Genomic DNA, 21,082 nt, shown 5'->3' with positions numbered 1-21,082 from the left:
GCTTTTAAGAAAGACAACATTCTCCGGAATTCCCGGAGGCTTTTATTTGCAGGAGCTCTGTGCCAGGGACTACGGCCTCTTGGTTTCTCTCTGATGCTCCCTTGACTTCTCTAGTCTGTGAAATAAGACACCAGTATCTGGTCCAAGCTGCCTCCCCTCAAAGGGACATGGCTTCCCACTGTAGCGAGGTAGAAATGTCAAACTGGAGAGAGCTCTCTCTTGCGGCTCGACAGCCAGCCTGGACAGCAGCTTGTCCGCAGTGTGTGGGATCACGGGCTGCAGCAGAGTCCCAAAGATGCGCAGGCATTCCAGAGTGACATGGATGATGGTGTCAAGCCAGAGCTGCTCAGCAGGGTCTTTCCGATCAAGTTTCCACGGCCTGTGCCTCTGGAAGAAACTGTTGGTCTGCCTTACACACAGGGTGATACATTCTAAAGCCTTGTAGATCTGGAAACCCTCAAAGTAACCAGCCACCTGCAGAGGCAGAGAAGCCACAGATGTCAGGAGCTCATAGTCTTCAGCAGAAGCTCTGCCCATGCCTGTTGCCTCCCTGGAATCTGAGACCTTTGGAAAACAAGACTCTGAGAAACAAGGGTAGGTGTTGCTGGGGTTAATGCTGAGGGCTGTGGACCGATTCAGAAGCCCCCCAAGTGCATCTGCCAGTTCTGAATTCACCACCTTAAGTACCTTCTCATGGTAGTAGTCACAGTCCCGCTCAGGCACGCCCTGCCTTAGCAGGAAGTACCGAAACCCATCCACAGTGTACTGCTCCATACAGGAGAAGGGGTCAACCACATTGCCCAGGCTTTTGGACATCTTCTGCCCGCGGACAGTCCAGTGGGAGTGCACAAGGATTTGCTCAGGGGGCTGCAGCCCCACTGCCATCAGCAGAGCTGGCCAGTAAACAGCATGGAACTTGAGAATGTCCTTGCCCACAACGTGGTGTGCAGCTGGCCACCACTCCCCGTGTGCCGTGGGGTAGCCCACCACACTCAGGTAGTTCACCAGGGCATCTACCCACACGTAAATAGTTTGTGTTGGGTCACCGGGGACAGGGATACCCCACTGCAGCCGGCTGCTCTCCCGAGAGACCGACAAGTCTGGCAAGTCCTCTTCCAGCCAGTGCAGCACGCGTTGGTAGAAAGGGTCAGGGGAGATGGCGTGTGGGTTCTCCCGGAGCCACTTCCATAGAGGATCCCGGAACGCTGACAGCCTGAACATGTAATTCTCCTCTTTGGTCCAGTGCACCTGGGAAGGCAGGAGCAGAAGGAATGACAGTGGAAACATGCCACAAACAGCTTCCCAATTTGCAGGCAGTGTTCTCAGCAAGCGGCTGTCCCATGTTTCCTCTGCTTTTGGGTGTGCTCCCCAATACACGTGTGAACCCCCAGCAGCTTTCTACGACCAGCAAGAACCTGCTCTCCCCTGAGGCCTCAGGCACTTGGGATGGCTCAGCAGCAACTTTTGAAGGTGCTCGTGCCCCCAGGGAAGGAATACCTGAATACCTTCCTGCCTGCCAGGAAGGTATTCTGCCTCCAACAGGCAAGAATTACAAGCATAGTTATGCAATAGAAATCACAAGAAGGCAACACAATTACTGCTAAAACCAGTTAATTACTGCTCAGGAACACCCCTGGCACATGCTTTGCCCTCCTCCTGGGCACTACTTTCCTCCTTTCCCCCAGTTTAAGCATTTGTGCATCTCAGCTGCTAACCTCCTTAGCCTGTCACCATGTTACAGCACTGGCAGCACTCCTCTCACACCACCTTGCAAGACCTTCTCTCCTCCATCCACACTGTTTCTCTTGGACAGTTTGCCAGGCAGCTAAGGCAGGTAATCGTCCTCAGTTTGCCTCTGAATCCTGCTGACTATTTCAGATATAAAGAATGATTTCTTGGGCTGAAAAATTATCCCTTTCATAACTACATTAGGTGCTGCACACCCCTTTCTGCGTGAACCAACACTCCTGTGTCCCAGGCTCATACAAATATCACAGCAGCATAACCTCTGCCTACCTCTGAAGCACAATTATCTACAACTGCTGGATTAAACCACGTAAGTCCTGACACCCCAGAAAATGCAGTGGCAGAGACTCTAGGTTAGGCACCACACTCCTGGCTCCATCACTGTGCAATCATCAGGCCAGAGCACAGGCCTGTAGTGTTACAATGGTTTATGGAGGGCTGAAACCCACATAACAAGACTGACAGAAGCTGTCCAGAAGCCAAATGGAATCGCCTCACAAAACAGATGTGAACCTCCCCCTTCCCCAGAACACCTTCACCCTTCTGCACAGCAAACTTCCCCCATTACCACTTACAAGCCCCATTTCCAGGCCAGCAGACTGCAGAGCCAGTCCCAGCTGAATCCTTCCCACGGCTGCAACGTGGGGCTTTGGCAGTGCTCCCCTGCTCACCACACACCACTACAGACACGGAGGAGGCATTCCGCGAGACACGGGCAAGCCTCGCCTGACATGAAGCACAAAAGGCCGCAGGAAGCATTAAACACCCCCAGATTTAGCCACAGCAACGCACCGAGCGCTGCGTCCGTGGGAGAGGGACGGCGCCCGTACCTGGTGGCCGCTCTCCAGGGACACCTTGCAGGGCCGCCCCTGCGCGTCCCTGCTGTCGGCCAGCTGGCTCTCGGGCAGGAAGCACTCCTCGGGGGTGCAGTACCAGCCCTCGTAGGAGCCTTTGTAGAGGGCGCCGCCGTCCCGGAGGGCTCCCCAGAAGCGCTGCACAGCTCGCTGGTGCCGGGGCTGGCTGGTGCGGGTGAAGTCGGTGAAGGAGACGCCGGCCTGGGCCAAGGCCCGGCGGAAGAGGCCCGAGACGCGCTCGCAGAACTCCGGGGGTGATGTCCCTGCGGCGGCCGCAGCCTGCTGGATCTTCAGCCCGTGCTCGTCGGTCCCTGCAACGGCAGCGAGCGGGGGGGGGGGCTGCAGAGCGGGAGCGGGACCAACCACCCCCCACGGGCCTCGGGGCACGGGAACAGCCCCGCGGGAGGCGGGGCAGCAGCGGCGCCCGGCGGGCGCACACTCACCTGTGGAGAGGCGGCCCGGGCCGGCGCCGCGGAGGCCGCGGTGTCGATGCAGTGCGTCGGCGAGCAGTGCGGAGTAGAGGTGCCCGATGTGCGGCGGCCCGTTAACGTAGAAGATGGGTGTGGAGAGCAGGAGGCGGCGGCCGGGTCCGGTGCAGGCAGCGCGGCGGGGGGCTCGCGGGAGGCGGCGGCAGGGCGCGCGCAGCATGGCGGCGCCACCAGCGGCGCGGAGGGGGTCTCTCGGCAGAGCCGGCGGGGGCGCGGCGGCGGCAGCCAATAGCGAGTGGGCGGCGGCGCACGCGCGCAGGGGCAGGCGCGAGGCCGCCGCAGACATGTTCCGCTGCGGCGCTGCCGGGCTGGCGCGGGCCCTGCGGCCCCTCAGCCCCGCACCGCGGGGCCGCGCCGCCGCAGGTGAGCCGGAGCCGGGGGGGCCTGGGGGACCTGGGGGACCGTGCCCGGGGCGCGGCCTTCGGGGGGGGGGGGCGGGCGGGGGCTGTGAGCGGCGTAGGCGGGAGGCCCTGCCGCTGGCTGCCGCCTCCACGCGGGCCGGGGCTTCCCTTTCGCGGCGGGGCTGTCCGGTCCGCTCCGCCCGCGGGCAGCGCGCTGTAGAACGGCGGCGTCCAGGGCCGCAGCTCGGCCGGGGGAGCTCTGGGCGCCCGTTACCCGGGCAGAGGGCACCCGGGCACCGCCGGTGTGGAGCGGGTTCGTCAGCAGCGCCGTTGGCGGCGGGGCCTCGGTCCGCTTCGGTCGCGGCAGCGGCTGGTGCGGTGCGGGCGCTCTAGGTGCGGGAAGGGAAACGCTGAGCCCGGTGGAGCCGTTCGAGCGCCTGCGGTTTCGCTGCGGGGTTACAGCGCGGAGCTGTGCGCTTGGGCGAGGAGCAGGCGGCAGAGCAGGAGCAGGAGGAAGGTGTTTTCTGCATGAGGCAGAAGCACGTTCTGCAGAAGAGCCCGGCCGCTTAGGCCAGCTTCAGCTGCTCTGCAGCACAGTGCTCCCAGCCACCCCCGTGATGGCTCTGCTTAAAGATCTCGTTGGGACAAGTGGGTCTGTGACTGAGTTACAGTGAAATCCAAAGTCAGAGCTGTGTAGGCACACTCTGTGTCTTGAGTGCCGGTGGCTGCCTTCGCCTGGACGCAGAAGCCTTGCTCCTTCTTTTCATTTGGAAGGCCCTTTTCTCAGCAGAAGCCCCTCTCTGCTGGAGGCTCATCTCAGGGGAATGAGCTGTGCTGGCAAAGGGATTTTTTTGCTGGGATAACTGTAGCTACGGCTTATTCTGGCAAGGTTATGTTCGTCTCTGCTTGCATGTGGTGGAGCAAACTCAAACAGGGGAAGTTCAGGTGAGATATAAAGCAGAAGCTCTTCCCTGTGAGAGTGCTGAGGTGCTGCCACAGGGTGCCCGGAGAAGCTGTGGCTGCCCCATCCCTGGCAGTGTTCAAGGCCAGGTTGGACAGGGCTCGGGCGACATGATCTGGTATGAGGCGTCCCTGCCTATGGCAGGTGGTTGGAACTTCGTGGTCTTAAGGCCCTTTCCAACCCAAACCGTTCTATGGTTCTGTATGATGTTAAGTGCATCTTGAGTCTGGGGCCTGGAGGAGCATGTGAGAGCAGCAGACGTGCAGTACCTGGGTATCTCTGATGTCTTCTCCCAGTAATGCGTAGCCTGAAGGCTTCTTCAGCTGGAGATACTCCTTCTAGCTTCCTAGTAGATGTTCCTGCTATTAATTTGCTCAGTGACCCTTTGATCTTGCAGGTGGTTTTGGCATCCACAGCTGCCTGGAGCCGTTTGTTGTGGCAGGGAATAACTGAGTGCAGTCACTCACATGTGGTGCTAGGCTTTTTAAAGCAGCACCTTCTTTGCTTTGGTTTCAGAAACGACTTGGTCTCTCAGTTTCAACCCATGCCCTTGTATTGATGGTCTCTGTGTTTTTCTCTAATGAACTGTGTTCCTCAGGCAAGTTGCTGCAGCGCTGGAGCGCTCCGGTGGAGCGGCAGCAGAGCATGCACGGGGCTGGCTCCAGCGCGCCCAGGGGCAGCGGCGCTAGTTCGGGTTTTGCCGTTATTTTGGGCTTGTCAACATTAGGAGCGGGTGCCTATGTAAGTAGAAAGGTAGTTCATGGAAAGAAGCTGACATACATCTCTCCTGTCAACCGTTTGCTCTATTTCAGATACCTTTACTGAGCTTTTTATCTCTGCTGCTATATCTTCCTTCAGAAAAACATCTAGGGGAGCCAACTAAGCTGGCTGGAGATTAACTTCTGATGAGAATTGGTTTTTAACTGTAATTTCAGTTACCTTTTAGGTTTCTTTGCTGTGAAGGCACTCTTTTTTTCTTTTTTTTAACATACTGTGACAAACCAAAGCTCTCCTTGTTGTATGTGCTCTTAGCATGTAGTTCAGGGAGAGTTGGATGGTAGATGTTTTTAATACCAAAGTAAACCATTCTTTGCGAAATCTCAATTCAGAACATCAGTGGTTAGTTTGTGAAAGTGCACCAAATCAACCCGAAGTTGGTGGCCACACACTTGTGTCCTGATCAAAAGATTCAGAAGGGTAAAACTTTACTTGGAGAGTAAAACACATTCCCAGGAAGCCGAAGCCTAGCAGCCTTACCAAGGGGTGGATGGTCCAAAGTTCATGTCATACAAATCTTTGTTTCAAAATTCCTTCTCGTAAAGGATCATATTTGGTAAAAGTCCTGAGTCTTCATTTCTTCTAATGAAACTCTTCACATGCAGAAGGCTTCTGGGAAATGAAACAATTCACAGCACTGTACTGCATGCAGGAAAGGTCTTTTCCTGTTCCTTTTCAGTCTTCCTTGCTGTGCCTTGCTGCCCTGTTTGACAAACGGGATAACTGAAATTACAAACCACATTCTGCTGTTCCCAAGTTCTGTTTAATCAAGAGTCCTTAACACTCAGCTCTTTCCCTCTCTTCTCTCTCATTGCCTGTCTTCGCCTACAGTTTTGCAATGTCATCATCTAAGATGCCCTTCTAGATCACTGACGTCTTCAGGTGTTCCTGGCAAAGCTGGCAGCAACCTTTTGTTATACTTAATTGTAGGAGGAACAGTCACTGGGACAGGAGCTTATGTAAGACACTGAAATAAATATGGTTTAATGGGGTGAGAGGGGGGAGGGAGGGAGGGCACCTTTCTGTGTGGCATTCCAGCTTAGCCTTTTACTGTGTGCTTTGGGGCTTCAGATACTTAATTTCAAGGGGCATTGTCAAGTAGCTTAGGCTTACAAACTTGGTAGTCTCAAAATTGTAGTTCTTAGTTGGAGAAATTGCCTTAGAATTAATTTCTCCCTATCGAATAAATCTAAACCCCAAACCTGCTGCCTTTGATTTGTAACCAACAGAAAGGCACAAATTAACACATCTATTCTGATACCAGTAACGTTGGCCTACAAAAAAGGAAACAGTCACCTAAATATGAGCATGCTGGAGGAGAGGAAACAAAACTTGTCCAACTGGGTGATGTCTTCAGAGCAGAGCACAGAACTATTGTTCCATTACAGCACATAGCTGTTTCTGGCTAGAAGGAGCTTGGCATTGTCCCTTTGGAAACAGGTATCCTGAAGACCTGATGTGACATTTTGCATGAGTACAATAGTCAGGTTTTTCAAAGGGATCAGACTTCATTTGCTGTGTGCTGCTCTTCACCTTGCTTAGAACTTCATGGTTCTGCTTGCAGAGGCAGAGGTAGTTTTGTTAATGTTGAATTTTATCTGCTTAAGCAAAAGGCTTTAAAATATCTTGATTCTACCAACACCACGTTCTTGTTTTCTGATGTTTTTGACCATGTTTCCATTCCTTGGATATGCTTTTGTCTGCCTGTGATCTTTTTCGTGCCTGGCATTAGATTCCTCATCCTGTTTGAGACTCCTTGGTGTGGTATAGAACACCTAATTGTGGAGATGGGCAAGATGCAAAATGTCTGGGGAGTCAAAGATTTCAGTTCCCTGAAGGAATTAACTTTTGCTCAAATGCAGTTTGGATGTCAGGACCCTGGTTTAGCAAGCACTAAGTCGATGGCACCAGCTGCAGCATTACCAGTCGTGCCTTCACATTTAGGAGGCTTTTATTGCTGCTGGAAATGTCCCAGTTTTGATGTTCTGTCACAGTTCAGAATACAGTAAGTGGATAGGTGGTTGTGTTTCAGACTGTCTGGATAAGGTATTTTTCTCTTTTATGAACACTGTAAAATGAAAGTTAACATCCCGCACTTATGCATTATTAGCAAGGCTAGATTTTGCCTTAAAATTGTTTGCTTCCTTCTAATTTGTTAACTGTGGGGGCAAATATGCTTTGACCTGCTTCCAGCGGTCGCATTGTTCTTTGCTTTTCTAGATTAGCAATAGTTTTTGGAAGTCAGCAAAAAAAGGGCATTCCTTACTTGTCTGTGCCACTAAATTGTGTCTCCAGGCATGCAGATGATGCTCACACTGTGTCCTGGTTCAGCAGACACACAGGCAGCAGGTCAGCAGACCTGGGAAGCATTTCCAGCCAGAGGCTGTTGCCTAGAGCAGCCACGCTCTGTGTCTGAAGGGCACTGCCAACCTCGGTGATGTTACTGCTGTAACATCTGGCCTAAAGAAGGCCAGTGAGGTTGTTTGCTTGTTCTGCCCAGCTGCTTTTGAAGCTGGGGGCTGCTTTTTGCCTTGAATTTGTCTTCCTGCTGTGCCATGGCCTGGCTTGCAAATAGCCTTGGAGTTGGTTTGACTGCATTGCCATTGTGGTATCTGGTCCCTTTCAAAACAGGTCTGCAGCAAGGTCGATTGCTTAAGGAAAACAACCATACAATTGAGATTCATCACACCATACGCAGAGCAAATTGTCTGCTGAGCACATTCCTCTCGCAGCTATACACACGTACCTTTATGGGCACTCCTTTCAGTGAGGTATATTTTGGTCCATGTGCTTTAATAGACAGCAGATGCCTTTTCTGAGCAAGCAGGATGGACAAAAGCCTGTCAGGGGGGAGGAGGGGCAGAAGCAGCATGGTGCTTTGTTGCTGTGAGGTGCATAAGGTAAATATCTCCTTGTCTGTCTCCAGGTATATAAAACATTGCGAGAAAACAAAGAGCGATTCACCAGCCGGGTGACAACGATAACTACGCGGTCTCAGGAAAAGGCATCGTCTCCTCCTGGTGGGTACGAGCCTGATGGTTCTGTGTTTGGGTCTGTTTGTCATAAGCTGCTAACTTGAGACCTCTAAAACAAATGGAACAGATCCCTTCTGAAAACACAGATTAATGTAAGCTGCATGCTTACGCCTTCACAGCATTGTCATTCTCAGTGTGTACACTGCTGTTTGTGATTCCCATGTTTTCCCAGCACAGAAGATGGTGCTAGCTTTCCATGGCCCAGAACAAGGCTTTGCTTTACAGTTAATCATGAGGTTAAAGTAGGATGTCTCTCAGGGCTCCTTCCAGCTGTTTGTGCCTTCTGTGATAAAAGGAGGAAAGAGCTATCCTTGCTTTTAGCTTCTACCCTTTCGCAGCCTGGCAAAGACACTGTGATTCCACAGGGATAATGTGGTCTGCCAGCACAAAGTCCTCGTGCTGTGCTACATTCCTGTCCCATGTAGAGTGGGCTGGGCATGTGAGAAGCAGCCTGCTTGGGCTGCATGTAGAGGGAGGAATTGGGGCAATTAGTGAGGCTCTTGATGCTTTGCAGGCTTTATGTGGAGCACAGGTTGCTCATGGAAGTTCTCTCTTAATTTATGAGATCTGTCTGAACCACTGAGCCAGAGGATTGTATATTTAGTAATAACAGTGGCTTTAGGCCATAGAGCAGAGAGCTGGTATGTCACTTTACTAGGAAACCCACATAAAGAATATCCTGTAGGCAGGACAGAAAACTGACTGCTTTGGTTTGAAGGATGGAATGTTTTTATTAGGGTTGAGGCTGGGGGACAGACACAGCCTAAATGCTGAAGCAGAGGTCTTGGTAAGTCTATGTTTGTGGAGGCTCTGTCCCTTTGTAGTGGAGAGCTGGTGAATCCTTTGGTGTCCTTGGGTCAGCCCTGACCTGCAGCTTCTTCCCTGCAGTGTCCCTGTTCTTTGCTGAATTCAGCTGCTGTCTTCTCTTTCAGATACAGATGTTGCTGCTCAGGGCAGAGCAGGTGAGTCTCGATGGTAATATTTAACTAACTTTTATACCTGCGTATGGTTTAACTGTGTGTTGCTTAGAGACAGGACCTGCATGTGGGAGGAAACGCATCCTGGTAGGAACTCAAAACCTGGTCTCCTTTCAGAATTCTCATGGTGTTTTAGGGAACTTTCCTTTCTTACAAACCGTTCCCTGAACGGCCAGTGCAGAGTTTTGTTCTTGCTCGCAGTTGGTTTGTGGTTAAGGAAGACGTGCAGCTGGATCAGACACTTTTCAGCTCCTGTTTTCCAAAGAACTTCAAAAATCGTTTTCTGGTTTGAATAACACCTGGGCCATGTCTCCTTTCCCAGTGTTTTGACTTATTTTTGAGCTTTGTCCTGCTCAAAAAGGCACCGTTGGCTCTCTGGCACATTGTTTGGCCAGAATAGAGCTCAAGCATGTTTTTGCTGTCGTGGATCTACTGTGCAGAGAATGTCCTGATCTTACATGAAGCTTCTGAAATTGTGTATTGAATGCTGGAAATTCATGAAGACTTTGTGGGTCTTTGACTTTGCAACCACTTCTCCCAGCTCTGCACATGTAAGCAGCATTCTTAAATTGATGCATTCATAACAGAAAGCTCTCTGAGAATCTGCTGAACAAGTAGCACAGGTTCACCGTGAGGCTTCAAACCTGTTAACAGGCTCTCCAAATAGTGATGTTTCAAGCTGTTGCATAGATCATTCTTCTTAGCATCCTAAACCAGAGAAAAGTAGATCTGTAAGAGAGGAGCTAAAGCCCTGCGATGAAAGCTGTGCTACAAGACTGTTCCAAAACTCTGCGACTGCTGCTGGGCTGTGCAGATCTGGCTTAGAAAAGGTAGTTTGTTGAAAGCTGACATTTTGGTTTGTGCAGGGAGCCAGCTTTGAAGCAGCAGCATGGTTCTTGGGAAGTATTTGGGGTGGGGGGTATTTGAGGGGCAGTTTGCCAAAGGAAGGCTGTATGGGAGAGGCATCTGGTGGCATACAGTTCTTTAGGGCTGGGCTGTGCCATTTTCCCTGCTGAACTTGCAGTAAGCTGTCCAATCTGTCACCTACAGCTCCTGGGGCTCAGCCTGAGGTCCCATCTCACGTTCCTTTCCTGCTGATTGGTGGAGGAACTGCTGCTTTTGCTGCTGCCAGATCCATTCGGGCTCGTGACCCTGGTGCCCGGGTAAGAGATACCCAGAGCAGACTTGTGTGGATGACTGAATACTGTGCTTGCTTCAGAGCTTCTGTTGTGTGTTTTGCCATTTGCCTGGCATCTGTACAACTGCTGTGTTTAATGACCAATTAAAGGTGCTGATTGTGTCTGAAGATCCTGCCCTGCCCTATATGCGCCCTCCTCTCTCCAAAGAACTGTGGTTTTCAGATGATCCAAATGTGACAGAGACTCTGCGATTCAGACAGTGGAATGGCAAGGAGAGGAGGTACGTGTCCCTGGCGGGTAGCAAGGATGAACGAGAGTGCTTAAGGAAAAGCTGACAATGATCAAGCTGGTTTTGTGAGAGGGCCACGTTGGACCCCAGAGTGCTGTGTGGACAAATCACTGGGTAGATTTCTTGTTTGTCTGCTCTCTACAATGTCACTAGGCTGATCAAAGGCAAGACAGGGCACTGCATCCTGCGTGCACAGCATGTGTGTTATTTTGCACTGGAGTAGCTGGCTGACTGCTTGGAGAGCCCTTGAGATGCCATGTGGCTTCCCAGTGATGCTGAGATGTTACAGACAAGTCAGGAGCAGACTGAAAGGTGCAGCCAGTGCTGCTGCACATGAGAGTTAGCTCAGAACTTAGCACTTCTTGAATCTTGCTGGGATTCCCTGAGACACACACCACCCCTGGCAGAAATCCTGTGAAATAAGTTAATAAAGTGAGGGTATAGGCTCACAGTGCAGAGCAGAGCTCCAGGGACCCTGGATTGCATTTGATTTTTGTGATAAAGCCTTACTGAGTAAACCCTTGAACTCCAACAATGTGAAGACCCTAATTCTTAAAAATAGATAAAAAAGAATTCTGGTGCTTGTTATAGATGCTCAGAGGTGTGTTGGTATTATTGGTAATTGCTGGTATCCCAAAGTGGAACCCATTTGATAACGGAGCTTGTTTCAGTATCTATTTCCAGCCACCGTCATTCTATGTGCCTGTCCGTGACCTGCCTTACGTAGAAAATGGTGGAGTAGCAGTTCTCTGTGGCAAGAAGGTGGGTACAACACAAACTGCTGTTCCAGCATCATGCAGCTCTTCCCAAGCAGAGCTTCTGCTTGAAGCTAAACAAGTGCAGGTGGTGGTGTGGAGGGTTGGCTGAGGAGAAATTGTACAAGTTTGGGGGAAGTGTACACAATAAAGCAAGGACTGTGTTAATCTTAAGGACATGGTTTGAAAGCAGAATAAGCTATGAGGAGGAGTAGTGGGCTGCGGGAAGATGAGGAAGAGGGAAGGATAAGTCTAAGGTTTGAGCATAGGACAATATGTAGAGCCTAGAGCAGGGTGTAATAAAATGTGAGCTAGGCTACATATCAGTCAGGGGTGAGGTAAGGAGAGCAGAGTGATCAGAGCAGTGGGTTATAATGTGGGCAAGGACATTGTACAAAAGCAGTAGGAAGGTGGAAGAGTTTATGGTGAGGCTTCTAATTTGTGCCCTCAGTTTTTTATATCTTGCTAGAATAAGGCTTCAGCAAGTCCTGTTACTGTTACCTCAGGTGTCCAAGTCCATTTCTTAGAGCCTGGGAAGATCAGCTTGATCTATGATGGCTGTCAAAGAATTCCTACTTCTGGTCTTCTTCCTTCCCTCCTCCCCCCTGCCCTAAACCTAAAGGTGTGAGAATGTAACTTCCAAGTTTGCTTTTCTAATCAATAGTGTGTGCAGTTTAACTCCCTGCAGTGCATGGGTGTTTAATTTTGCAGGTTGTACATATGGATGTTAGAGGCAACACAGTGAAACTCAGCGATGGTACCCAGATATCCTATGACAAATGTCTAATTGCTACTGGTAAGTTGCTGGGGTTTTTCACTTTTTGTTCTTTGTCTTGTGCCAGGCTTTTTAGTTCAGTGGCATTTATCTGACAAGGAAATTTCTGCAGTATGTCGAACATTTGGCAGAGCAGTCATGTGAAGGACAGTCATAGACACCCATGCTTTGGGTTTTTCACCTCTCTCACAAAAACCAGCTGCTCTGGGATGTTAAAAGCTTTGCCCTGTGAAAAGCAGCAGGAAAGGAGGAAAAGGTGACTTCCGTAGCAGCTCAGTAAAGGAACTCCTGTACAGGCCAGCTTCAAGTCCTGCCTATGGTCTTGTGTGGTTCAAGTGGCACTGGCTGTCCCCAGTTAGCAGAGCAAGGTGTACAGCATCCCATCTTTTTCTGTGGGTGACTGCTGTGTCACCTACTGCTCACACAGAAGGTCTTTTGTGTTAAAAACCCAGATGGCAACAGGGAACAGAGCATGTTGTAGCAGCGTGGAAAGCACTGTCATGATTAAATATAGCTCTGCATTGTCTGGATAGCCAGTGACATGGCCATGGTGTCACTAGTCTCTTTCTCCTTGTCCTCAGGTGGTTCTCCAAGGAATCTTCCTGCCATTGAAAGAGCAGGAAAAGATGTACAGCAAAGGCTGACGCTGTTCCGAAAGGTAATGTCCAGCAGCTGCTGTCCTGGGGTGAGGTTGAAACAACAGAGCCATGGATGCTCCTGCTCGGGGTCCAGGACAGCTGTGCCTTGGCTGCTGCTTCCCTGGGCTGGTAACCAAGAGTCTGTTTGCTATTTATTTCTTTTCCCAAGGCCGCTAAATGGGTAGAGTCTACCTGAGCACTCCCCTGCTTGCCTCAGGCCTGAGAGCTGCAATGATATGATTGTTTGGTTTTTTTTTGTCTGGTGGCTGGGTTTTGGTTTTTGGTTTTTTAGTTTCCCTCCTGTATGACTTAGCACCTTCCAGGCCCTTTAAAACCACGAGCAATGTACGCTCTGCAGGGCAGTCTGGCCTGTGAGCAGCCAGTGCCTTCAGGACTGTGGGGAGACATAGGAAGCTGGCTCAGTGCTCAGCCTGCCACCCCTCCGGAATAAGTGCATGCCATGATTCTGCAGCATGGAGGCAAGAGGTTGGCCTTTGGCCTGGGACATGACAGAGGCTGCTCTCATGCTCTGTAGTTAAGCTAAGTGTGAAGTTGAGCATCTGTCTTAGCTCTTGAACTGAGTTACATGGTTTTCCAATGAGCCGATAAACCGATATCCCTGTCTGCTTTGTGGTATTTCTTCACCTTCATCCCATGCCCTGGGACAAAGTGAATAAAAGACATGGAATTTAGTCAGTGTTCTCCTGGTTTTTGCTGTAGAGTTGGTTTTTGCTGACAAACTCTGCTTTTCTTGAAAACATGGTACTGGGGACAGGTATGCAGCATTCTCCTTGGTCTAGTTCAGGGAATGAATCGGGAATAAGAAGCCATCTGGGAACTTTCTGCTCTTTGCTGGACTTACCCTAAGGTCTGATCTGCTCAGCGTGGGAAGGGAAAGGCGTATGACGTGAGCTGTGGCATCCTTGTAGTACTGTTTGTGCTGTAGTACATTTTCATCTAGAAATTTAATTGTAATTGCTATTGGAAGTTAGGGGAAAATGCAGGAATCTGAGATTACCTGGACAGGGAAAAGGTAGCACAAACATTAGGAAGCCAGAGAGGTTTCTTCATGTGCAGTAAACAAAGAGGATGAAGAAGAAGCACGTCTCCCTTTCTAATCTGGGGAGAGAGTTGCTCTTATTACAGAAGGAGAAATTGGAGAACAATATCTTCTGCTGCCATTCCTGTTTGAGGATATTTGAAATGTCTTGTTTCAGATTGAGGACTATAAAAAGCTGGAAAAGATTTCAAGAGAGGTCAAGTCCATCACAATCATTGGTGGTGGCTTTCTTGGCAGTGAGCTGGCCTGTGCGCTCGGAAGAAGAGGTAAGTGTGCTGCTGCGGGCAGTGTGGCTTCAGCTGTCACCTTGACAGAAGTGACAAGCGTGTAAGCAGCCTAACGTTGTAAACTCCTTCATTCTCCAGCTGCTGATTTTTTGCACAGACTCATGGTCTGCTTGAAACAACCGTGTTGCACATGTGTGGTGTTGGCTGTATGGCCTGACCTAGTTTTCCATTTTCTCTCCCATTAGCTGTCAAGCAGCCCGTGGCCACAAAGGGGTTTGTCAGTCGGGCTCCCTGTAAGCTCTGCACGTGCTGCAAAGTCGTTCCACCCTGTAAAAAGTTGTATTTATTCTCTCAATGCTAAAAGCCACCTTAAACCTGGCATTTCAGAGAGGCCATGAGCAGCTGGACTCTCACTGTCAAGCGTGTGCAGCTTTGAGTAGTGTCTTTATGGGAGTTTTCTGATACAGGAAGTTTTCTCCAGCACAATATGCGTTTGACGTAGAAGTCTGCTGTCTGTTACCCTGGAGTTTGCAGGTGTATGGGAAACAATGGTCAGTCACTTTGTGACTACCGTGGGAAATCTGGGAGCCAGAACTCCCCGTTTCAGAAACTTCTGTTAAGCTCTTTGCATAAAGTCAAGTCCTGAAGTCTGTACTGCTGCTCTTTAGCCATAGGTTGTAAAGCTCTTTGCATTCCTTTCAGCACGAAGCAGAGGCCTGGAGGTGATTCAGCTGTTTCCAGAGAATGGCAACATGGGCAAAGTCTTGCCAGAATATCTGAGCAACTGGACCACAGAGAAAGTCAGAAGAGGTGAAGCTGAACTTCAGGGTTCCTCCTCAGAGAGTGGCAGAGCTGTGGTGTTTAGGCCAGTGGGTGTTGTTTAGCTGTTCCCTGTGAGATACAGCTCTCTGTTTGTCTGCTGGTGCAGCCTCAGGAAGACCAGGTCCCTAAGGTGGCTCAGGTGCAGAACAGAACAAGCTGCAGTTCAGGCAGCTTGGGTAATGCAGACCTGCCATGAATCTCTGGCCTCTTAGATGTTCCTCTGGGAACACCAAGCACATATGTGTGCTGATGCTGGTGAGGTTTTCCCTCTGGCTGCTCCTGCACAGAATGATCCCTACTACATACTTGCGAGTTACTTTAACAGCTCCTGTGATCTGGAACCAAAGTTGTCTTACAGTAACTGCCTTGTTCTCTTCTGAGTTGCTCTAGCCTCGAATCATTCCACTTCGTACAGCCTAGTGCAGTCATCTTAGAGCCACTTTGAGAGCAGGGTTGTGTAGCCCCATGCATGTGTAGCTTTGTAAGCCCAGCTGCTCTGGTGTTAGCTCAGAATGCCACTGAGATACCTTTTCCCCATTTGCTATATGAAATGCAGAAAATATTCCTGTGCATTGGTAGGTGGAGTGGAGATCAAGGGAGAAGGGATGTAGCTGGGCTGTGGGTTGCAGGCCCCGGTAAGCCACAGGTCTGGGTTACTTTGTGGAAGCTGCCTTGATAGACCCGTTGGTCTGGCTTGTGGCAGAGCAATAGGTAATTGAATGTCCTTAGTGCCTGAAAGGCTGTCTTGGGGAGTTCTTTTGGGTGTCACCTTGTCATCGTATGAGACATGTACTTTTGATTGCCATTTAAGTAGCTCTTTCAAACTTTTCAGCTGGCTTTCTTTCTCATCATGCTTTGCTCCAAACTGGAGTGGCACAGGCCACAGAGAGAAGGCGGCCTCTCTTGGTGCCTAGCCCAGCCCCTGTTCTGCCTGTGTTTTCACTGAGGACCTTCCTTCAGCTGAAACCATTCTCCCCCTGAGTGAGCAGTCACATTCCCTGTGTTTGCTTCCAGAGGGTGTTAATGTCATGCCCAACGCCGTGGTCAAGTCTGTCTCTGTCTCTGGCAAGCGGCTGGTGATTAAACTGAAAGATGGACGAAAGGTAAATTTAAAAGCAGGGAGAGGGACAAATTTGCAGGAGCACTGAGAGAATTGAGATTCTAATTACGAATCCCCAAACAGGTGGAGACAGATCACATTGTGGCTGCAGTAGGGCTGGAGCCTAATGTGGAGCTGGCCAAGTCAGCTGGGCTGGAGGTGGACTCTGACTTCGGGGGGTTCAGGGTGAATGCAGAGCTGCAGGCACGCTCCAATATCTGGGTGGTGAGTATGTGCAGAGGAGATTTGTCTGCTGGTCCTGTTGATGCAGTTGGAACACACAGAGTTATGGGGGTTGGTGTATCCAGGTTAGGTGAATGGGGCAAAAAATCACAAGTATTGAGACCACTTATACCATAAACCCTGCTGGCAGCCATGGAGGCTGTTTGTGCACCACAGCATGCTTTGTGCTGTGGGAACAGCGGTGCGAGTGTTCTAAGTTATGCTGTGTAAGAGGAGTTGGGGTAACCTAAAGATAGCATGGGTTATTCTACTGTGTAAGAGGGGTGGGAGTTAAGACTTCAGTTCTTCTGGAAAAATGTACCTGATAAAGTCTTTATTTTTCGAAAGCATTTCGAAAAATGCTGACAAACCAGGACTTGTGTGGCCTGGGGAGTGGGATGCAGCAGCAGTGGTGGTTGGGATTTGTTAGAGACTCCTGGTTCATATTTCCACTTTGTTCTCTTCCCAGTGCCATTTTTGGTTGTGATTAGTTTAAGCTTTCAGTGTCAATGTTCAACCCTCACTGAATGATTCTTTTTAAGGCAGGGGATGCTGCCTGCTTCTATGATATCAAACTAGGTAGGAGACGTGTAGAGCACCACGATCATGCTGTTGTGAGTGGAAGACTGGCTGGAGAAAACATGACAGGAGCTGCAAAGCCCTATTGGCATCAGTCCATGTTCTGGTAATGTGATTTCTTCTTTTGGTATTTCGTGTTTGGCCACATTGAGGAGCTGTGACAAGATACACCTTGTAAAGGTTTCTGCTTCTTGGGTGCAGCAAAGCTGCTTCAGCAAATAGCTTGTACAGCTGATTGTTCTCAGAAGCACAGGGAATGGGAAGGGATTGAACATTTGCTGCTCTGCCTTGACCTCTCCAGAATGGTTTTCCTTCCTGCAGATCCCCATTTCTGCCAGCAGCCATAAAGAGCAGCCTCTTCCTGCAGAGCAGGCTGATTTGCAGGTTGAACTTAGTAGCAGCTTTTCTGTTAAAATGATCTCAAGTTCCTCAGCACAGTGTGTTGGTGTTGGCTGTTTTGCACCTCTGCTGATTACCTGAACTGATGCTTTAGTAGCGATGTGCAGCTGCATCCAGGAGCATTTGTGGTTATTATTTTCCAGAGGTATGGAGAAAATAGGCTGTTCTGCTGTATGATTTGGAACACACATTCCTTTTAAAACAAACAAACAAAAAACTACACACAAAAAGAATCCCAGAGCTGAAGATCAGAAATGTAAGTTTAGCAGGAGTTTAAATATGGGGGAAAGTTTTACTTGGAGAAATCCCCTCAAAAATAGTTATTTATGACTTGCCATCATTTACCTGACCACTTGGTTCCAGAGTCCTGCACGGACTCTGGAGGAGTTTCCCACTTCTCTTTTCAGCGCAGCCGCAGAAGCATCCATTTCAGCTGGGTGGTTTTCTTCAGGACACTCTTGCCCATGACACAGATGTAGGTGATGGGGGATCGTGAGTTGCACTAGTGTGTTCTGTTGGCAGGGGTTACCCTGGGGGCTTGCCAGCCCCCACCAAGTGACACTTCCTGCTCCTGGGCTCAAAACATGGCATGTGGCAGGAAATCCTTGTACATTTGTTCAGGATCCTTTTTGAGTTCTGACTTACCTACTGCTGGGAGCCAGGTCTGGTTAGCTGGCACATTACTGAGATTCCTTTCTGTAAGCCCAGTCTGTGCTGGAGGACTCTGGCCAGAAAGTTCGTGATGCACATATAAGAGACCCGTGTTGTTTTGTGTAATGCATCTATTTCCTCAGCATAGTTGGGAACACTTCTGACGCTTACACAGTAAGTGTACTTACTGGGCCCCAAACCAGAGCTGCTTTGACTCCTGCAAGCATCCCAGTGCATGTTCAGCAGGTGCCCCATTCAAGGAGGAGTGACAGCCGCATGTTGTTGTTAATCTTCTCTAAATGCTTTCTCTGAAATACACACTCAATAATTGTCTGTACTGCAAAATCTGGGGCTTGTAACTCAGCATGGCCAGAAGTTGGATCAAATGATCTTACTAGGACCTCGAGGAGTACTTGCTTCTGCCCCAGCTCCATGTTACAGTGGTACTATGCAAGCAACACAGAAGTTTTAGCAAGTACCTATGAGCTGCATCCCAGTGCCCACGTTTGAGTACTGAGGTCAGATGCCTGACTTCCTAAAGGGCCAAGATCTATGCAGCTCCTGGAAGCCATCCCTTAAGTATTTGAGGTTCTTGTTTGTTGAATCAGAAAGTGATGGCCTCAGACTTGCTGTATCTTCACTGCTTGTTTCACCCTAGCGTATACAGAAGAGACAGTGTCAGTCAGCCTGCACACCCCCACCCTCCCACCCAGTGCTGTCACTAAGGCTTTGGGGCTGGATGGATTTGCCTTGTGTTTGTCTCACTAATGCTTCAAATGATTTATTAATTTTTTTCCCCTCCTTCATTCCTAGGAGTGATCTGGGCCCTAATGTGGGGTACGAAGCCATTGGCCTTGTTGACAGTAGTTTGCCAACAGTAGGAGTCTTTGCTAAAGCAACAGCGAAAGACACACCAAAAAGTGCAACAGAGCAGTCAGGTAGGGCTGTAGTTGTGCTTGGGAGCTGTTGGCAGGGGGTGGAAGGTTTTGGGTCTCTGTAGTGGCTGCAGAGTCAGGCTGATCATACTGTGGAGCACTAAGAAACATCAATCTGTTTCTTTTCTAGACCAAGCTTTAAAGGCTGGTTTTGATATTAAATTGTCTCCAAGAAGACACTTACCATCTCAGTTACCAACATTTTTTCTCAGGGAAGCTTGGTTTCCTCTATCTCCATAAAATAATCAGGTTTTGGACAAAAGAGATTGTGTGGCTCTAAGCATCTTTATTTTGCATATGCTGCCCAAAGAGATAGACTGTCTTTTCCATTTAGTGAAAGAAGTTGGGAATTGTCAGGGATGTGCTTCGCGTTAGGATTGCTTCATTCTCCTGTTATAGAAACCTAACTTTTGCTGTATGCAACTCAAAGGAGAATGCCTCAGGCTGTTACAGAGCCTCACTCTTTAGTCTGCTTTCACAATCACAGCAAAAAGCTGCTGCTTTTTTCCGCACTGGATGTTCGCTGTCTCGTATCTTTGCGTTAGGGACGGGTATTCGATCAGAAAGTGAGACAGAAGCAGAAGCCTCAGAAGTTCACGTTTCTCCAAGCTCTTCACCAGCGCCTCAAGTTCCAAAGCAGGGAGAAGACTATGGCAAAGGTGTCATTTTCTACCTCAGGGATAAAGTTGTGGTTGGAATCGTATTGTGGAACATCTTCAACAGGATGCCTATTGCTCGAAAGGTCAGTACAGGACGAGTGTGCTGAACAGGAAGGCTTGCTTAGGTCAGGGATTTTCATGTGGAAAAATCAATCTACAATTGAAAATTAGGATGAATAAATGCAGATGCTGTGTCTGGAACGGCGCTGTGCAACATCCAATCGTAGCCCTGCCTCAGGTGAATTATGGGAGATGTCCTTGTGCTTTTCTGCATGTTTGTTCAAAAGTCTTACAAAAAACAACTTGAGTCAGGTTTATGTTTCAAACCTTGCCTCTGCAGGGCTGAATTTTCAGGCCTGCAGTAAGTACAGGCAAGAATCACAATGGGCTGAGCATCAGCATGAAATGTCCTGTATTTGTGTTACTTTTTATGATTTACAAGTGTCTAAAACAATCTTAAACTCTCATCCTAAATACCCTGCCATAAAAAGTCAGGTTAGGAGCAGCCTTGAGTAGTTGCTTAGCCTGTCTCCATCCCCCATAGTCAGTCTCCATCCTCCAAGGTAAGATCAGCTATACTTAGGTCACTTGTTAACACCTGGAGAATTTCAGTAGTTTGAGAGATATTCCATACCATCTCCAGGTGATCTGTCCCAAAATGAGCTATTCTTAGTTGTGGAAGTTTCCATTGGTACCTAATCGGAAGCTTTCAGGATGCACTTCAAACCTATTACTACTTCCATCCCCATGAAAGAGATCATTTCCTTCCTTCTTGTAGCAGCCATTCCTCTAAATCAGAGGGCCAAGTGTGTACCTTGCCCTCTTCATCTCATCATCTAAAAGGTAGGTTTGCAAGTTTAAGCCACTTACATGGGCTCCTCTAAGTTATGCAAAAAGCCCAGCTGGCTCATCCTCTCAGAGCTGTGAATCACTTGTTTGAAGGTACTTGTTCTTCAAATCTGTAAAGGGAAACCTAGGCATCAGAAAGAAATCCTACAGGGGTAGTGAGATTATTATCTGCCTACAGGCTGGAGTTGAAACAATGTGTTTAAGACTCCCATATAAATTTGGCTGTAGTAAGTACTGTTGTGTTGTGGGCTGCCTAAGTTGTCATCAGCAGAGCTTCAGAGATCTAAGGAATTCATTGTGTTGATGGGTGACAGGTACAGCCTTGCAGCACTGGTACTTTAAAGTATGTGCAGGTTTTAATGTGTTCTTCCTTCCATCAGATCATCAAAGATGGGGAGGAGCATGATGATCTCAACGAAGTAGCAAAGCTTTTCAACATCCACGAAGACTAAACTCTGGAAAAGAAACACCACAATAGGTGTCAGTAGGGAAGGGGGGGGCCACTGTCTGCGTGCATCCCTTCACCTCAGACACCGTCCTCTGAGTACATGAGAATATTTCCAGTCACCTACAGTTCTGATCTTTGCACCAATAAAGTCAGACTGTTCTAAGTTAAATAACTTTGTCCTGTAGCTGTGCATTGCGGGCTGTGAAAGGGGAGTATGCTGCATGCCGTTGCCAGGTTTTCCCTCATGGCGGTAGCGGAGAAGCCTGTGGAGCAACCTCTTTCCTTGCAGCATTTCCCAGCTGCTGAGCTTGCAGTCCTGCTGGCTGTTGGCAGCATATGTCAGACAAGAAGGAAAAG

The 21,082-nt window shown here is 49.3% G+C and overlaps 2 protein-coding genes across 3 annotated transcripts; one reads left to right on the top strand and one right to left on the bottom strand.

Moving 5' to 3' along the window:
* Window positions 1–2: 2 nt before the first annotated feature.
* On the bottom strand, window positions 3–3,294 carry MARS2 (methionyl-tRNA synthetase 2, mitochondrial). The gene is made up of 3 exons (XM_065689313.1): window positions 3,044–3,294; window positions 2,577–2,911; window positions 3–1,248 (listed from the first exon to the last, which is right to left on the bottom strand). The coding sequence occupies exons 1-3, from the start codon at window positions 3,246–3,248 to the stop codon at window positions 70–72; spliced, it is 1,719 nt and encodes a 572-aa protein (XP_065545385.1). The 5' UTR covers window positions 3,249–3,294; the 3' UTR covers window positions 3–69.
* A 53-nt stretch (window positions 3,295–3,347) lies between these two features.
* Window positions 3,348–20,897, top strand: AIFM1 (apoptosis inducing factor mitochondria associated 1). Of its 2 annotated transcripts, none has more exons than XM_065689333.1 (17): window positions 3,348–3,451; window positions 4,989–5,131; window positions 8,094–8,187; window positions 9,135–9,164; window positions 10,230–10,342; window positions 10,468–10,598; window positions 11,279–11,369; window positions 12,074–12,158; window positions 12,719–12,795; window positions 13,993–14,101; window positions 14,765–14,872; window positions 15,899–15,987; window positions 16,068–16,208; window positions 16,748–16,890; window positions 18,648–18,772; window positions 19,315–19,511; window positions 20,658–20,897. In XM_065689333.1, the coding sequence occupies exons 1-17, from the start codon at window positions 3,373–3,375 to the stop codon at window positions 20,727–20,729; spliced, it is 1,827 nt and encodes a 608-aa protein (XP_065545405.1). In that variant the 5' UTR covers window positions 3,348–3,372; the 3' UTR covers window positions 20,730–20,897. The 2 variants fall into 2 exon arrangements, with proteins under 2 accessions (XP_065545405.1, XP_065545406.1); XM_065689334.1 differs by lacking the exons at window positions 3,348–3,451; window positions 4,989–5,131 and adding exons at window positions 6,073–6,126; window positions 7,799–7,938.
* The last annotated feature ends 185 nt before the right edge of the window (window positions 20,898–21,082 follow it).

Source organism: Lathamus discolor, chromosome 9 (assembly GCF_037157495.1).
Source record: "Lathamus discolor isolate bLatDis1 chromosome 9, bLatDis1.hap1, whole genome shotgun sequence".
In the NCBI taxonomy this organism is placed as follows: Eukaryota; Metazoa; Chordata; class Aves; order Psittaciformes; family Psittacidae; genus Lathamus; species Lathamus discolor.
This window is presented reverse-complemented; position numbering and strand designations above follow the sequence as displayed.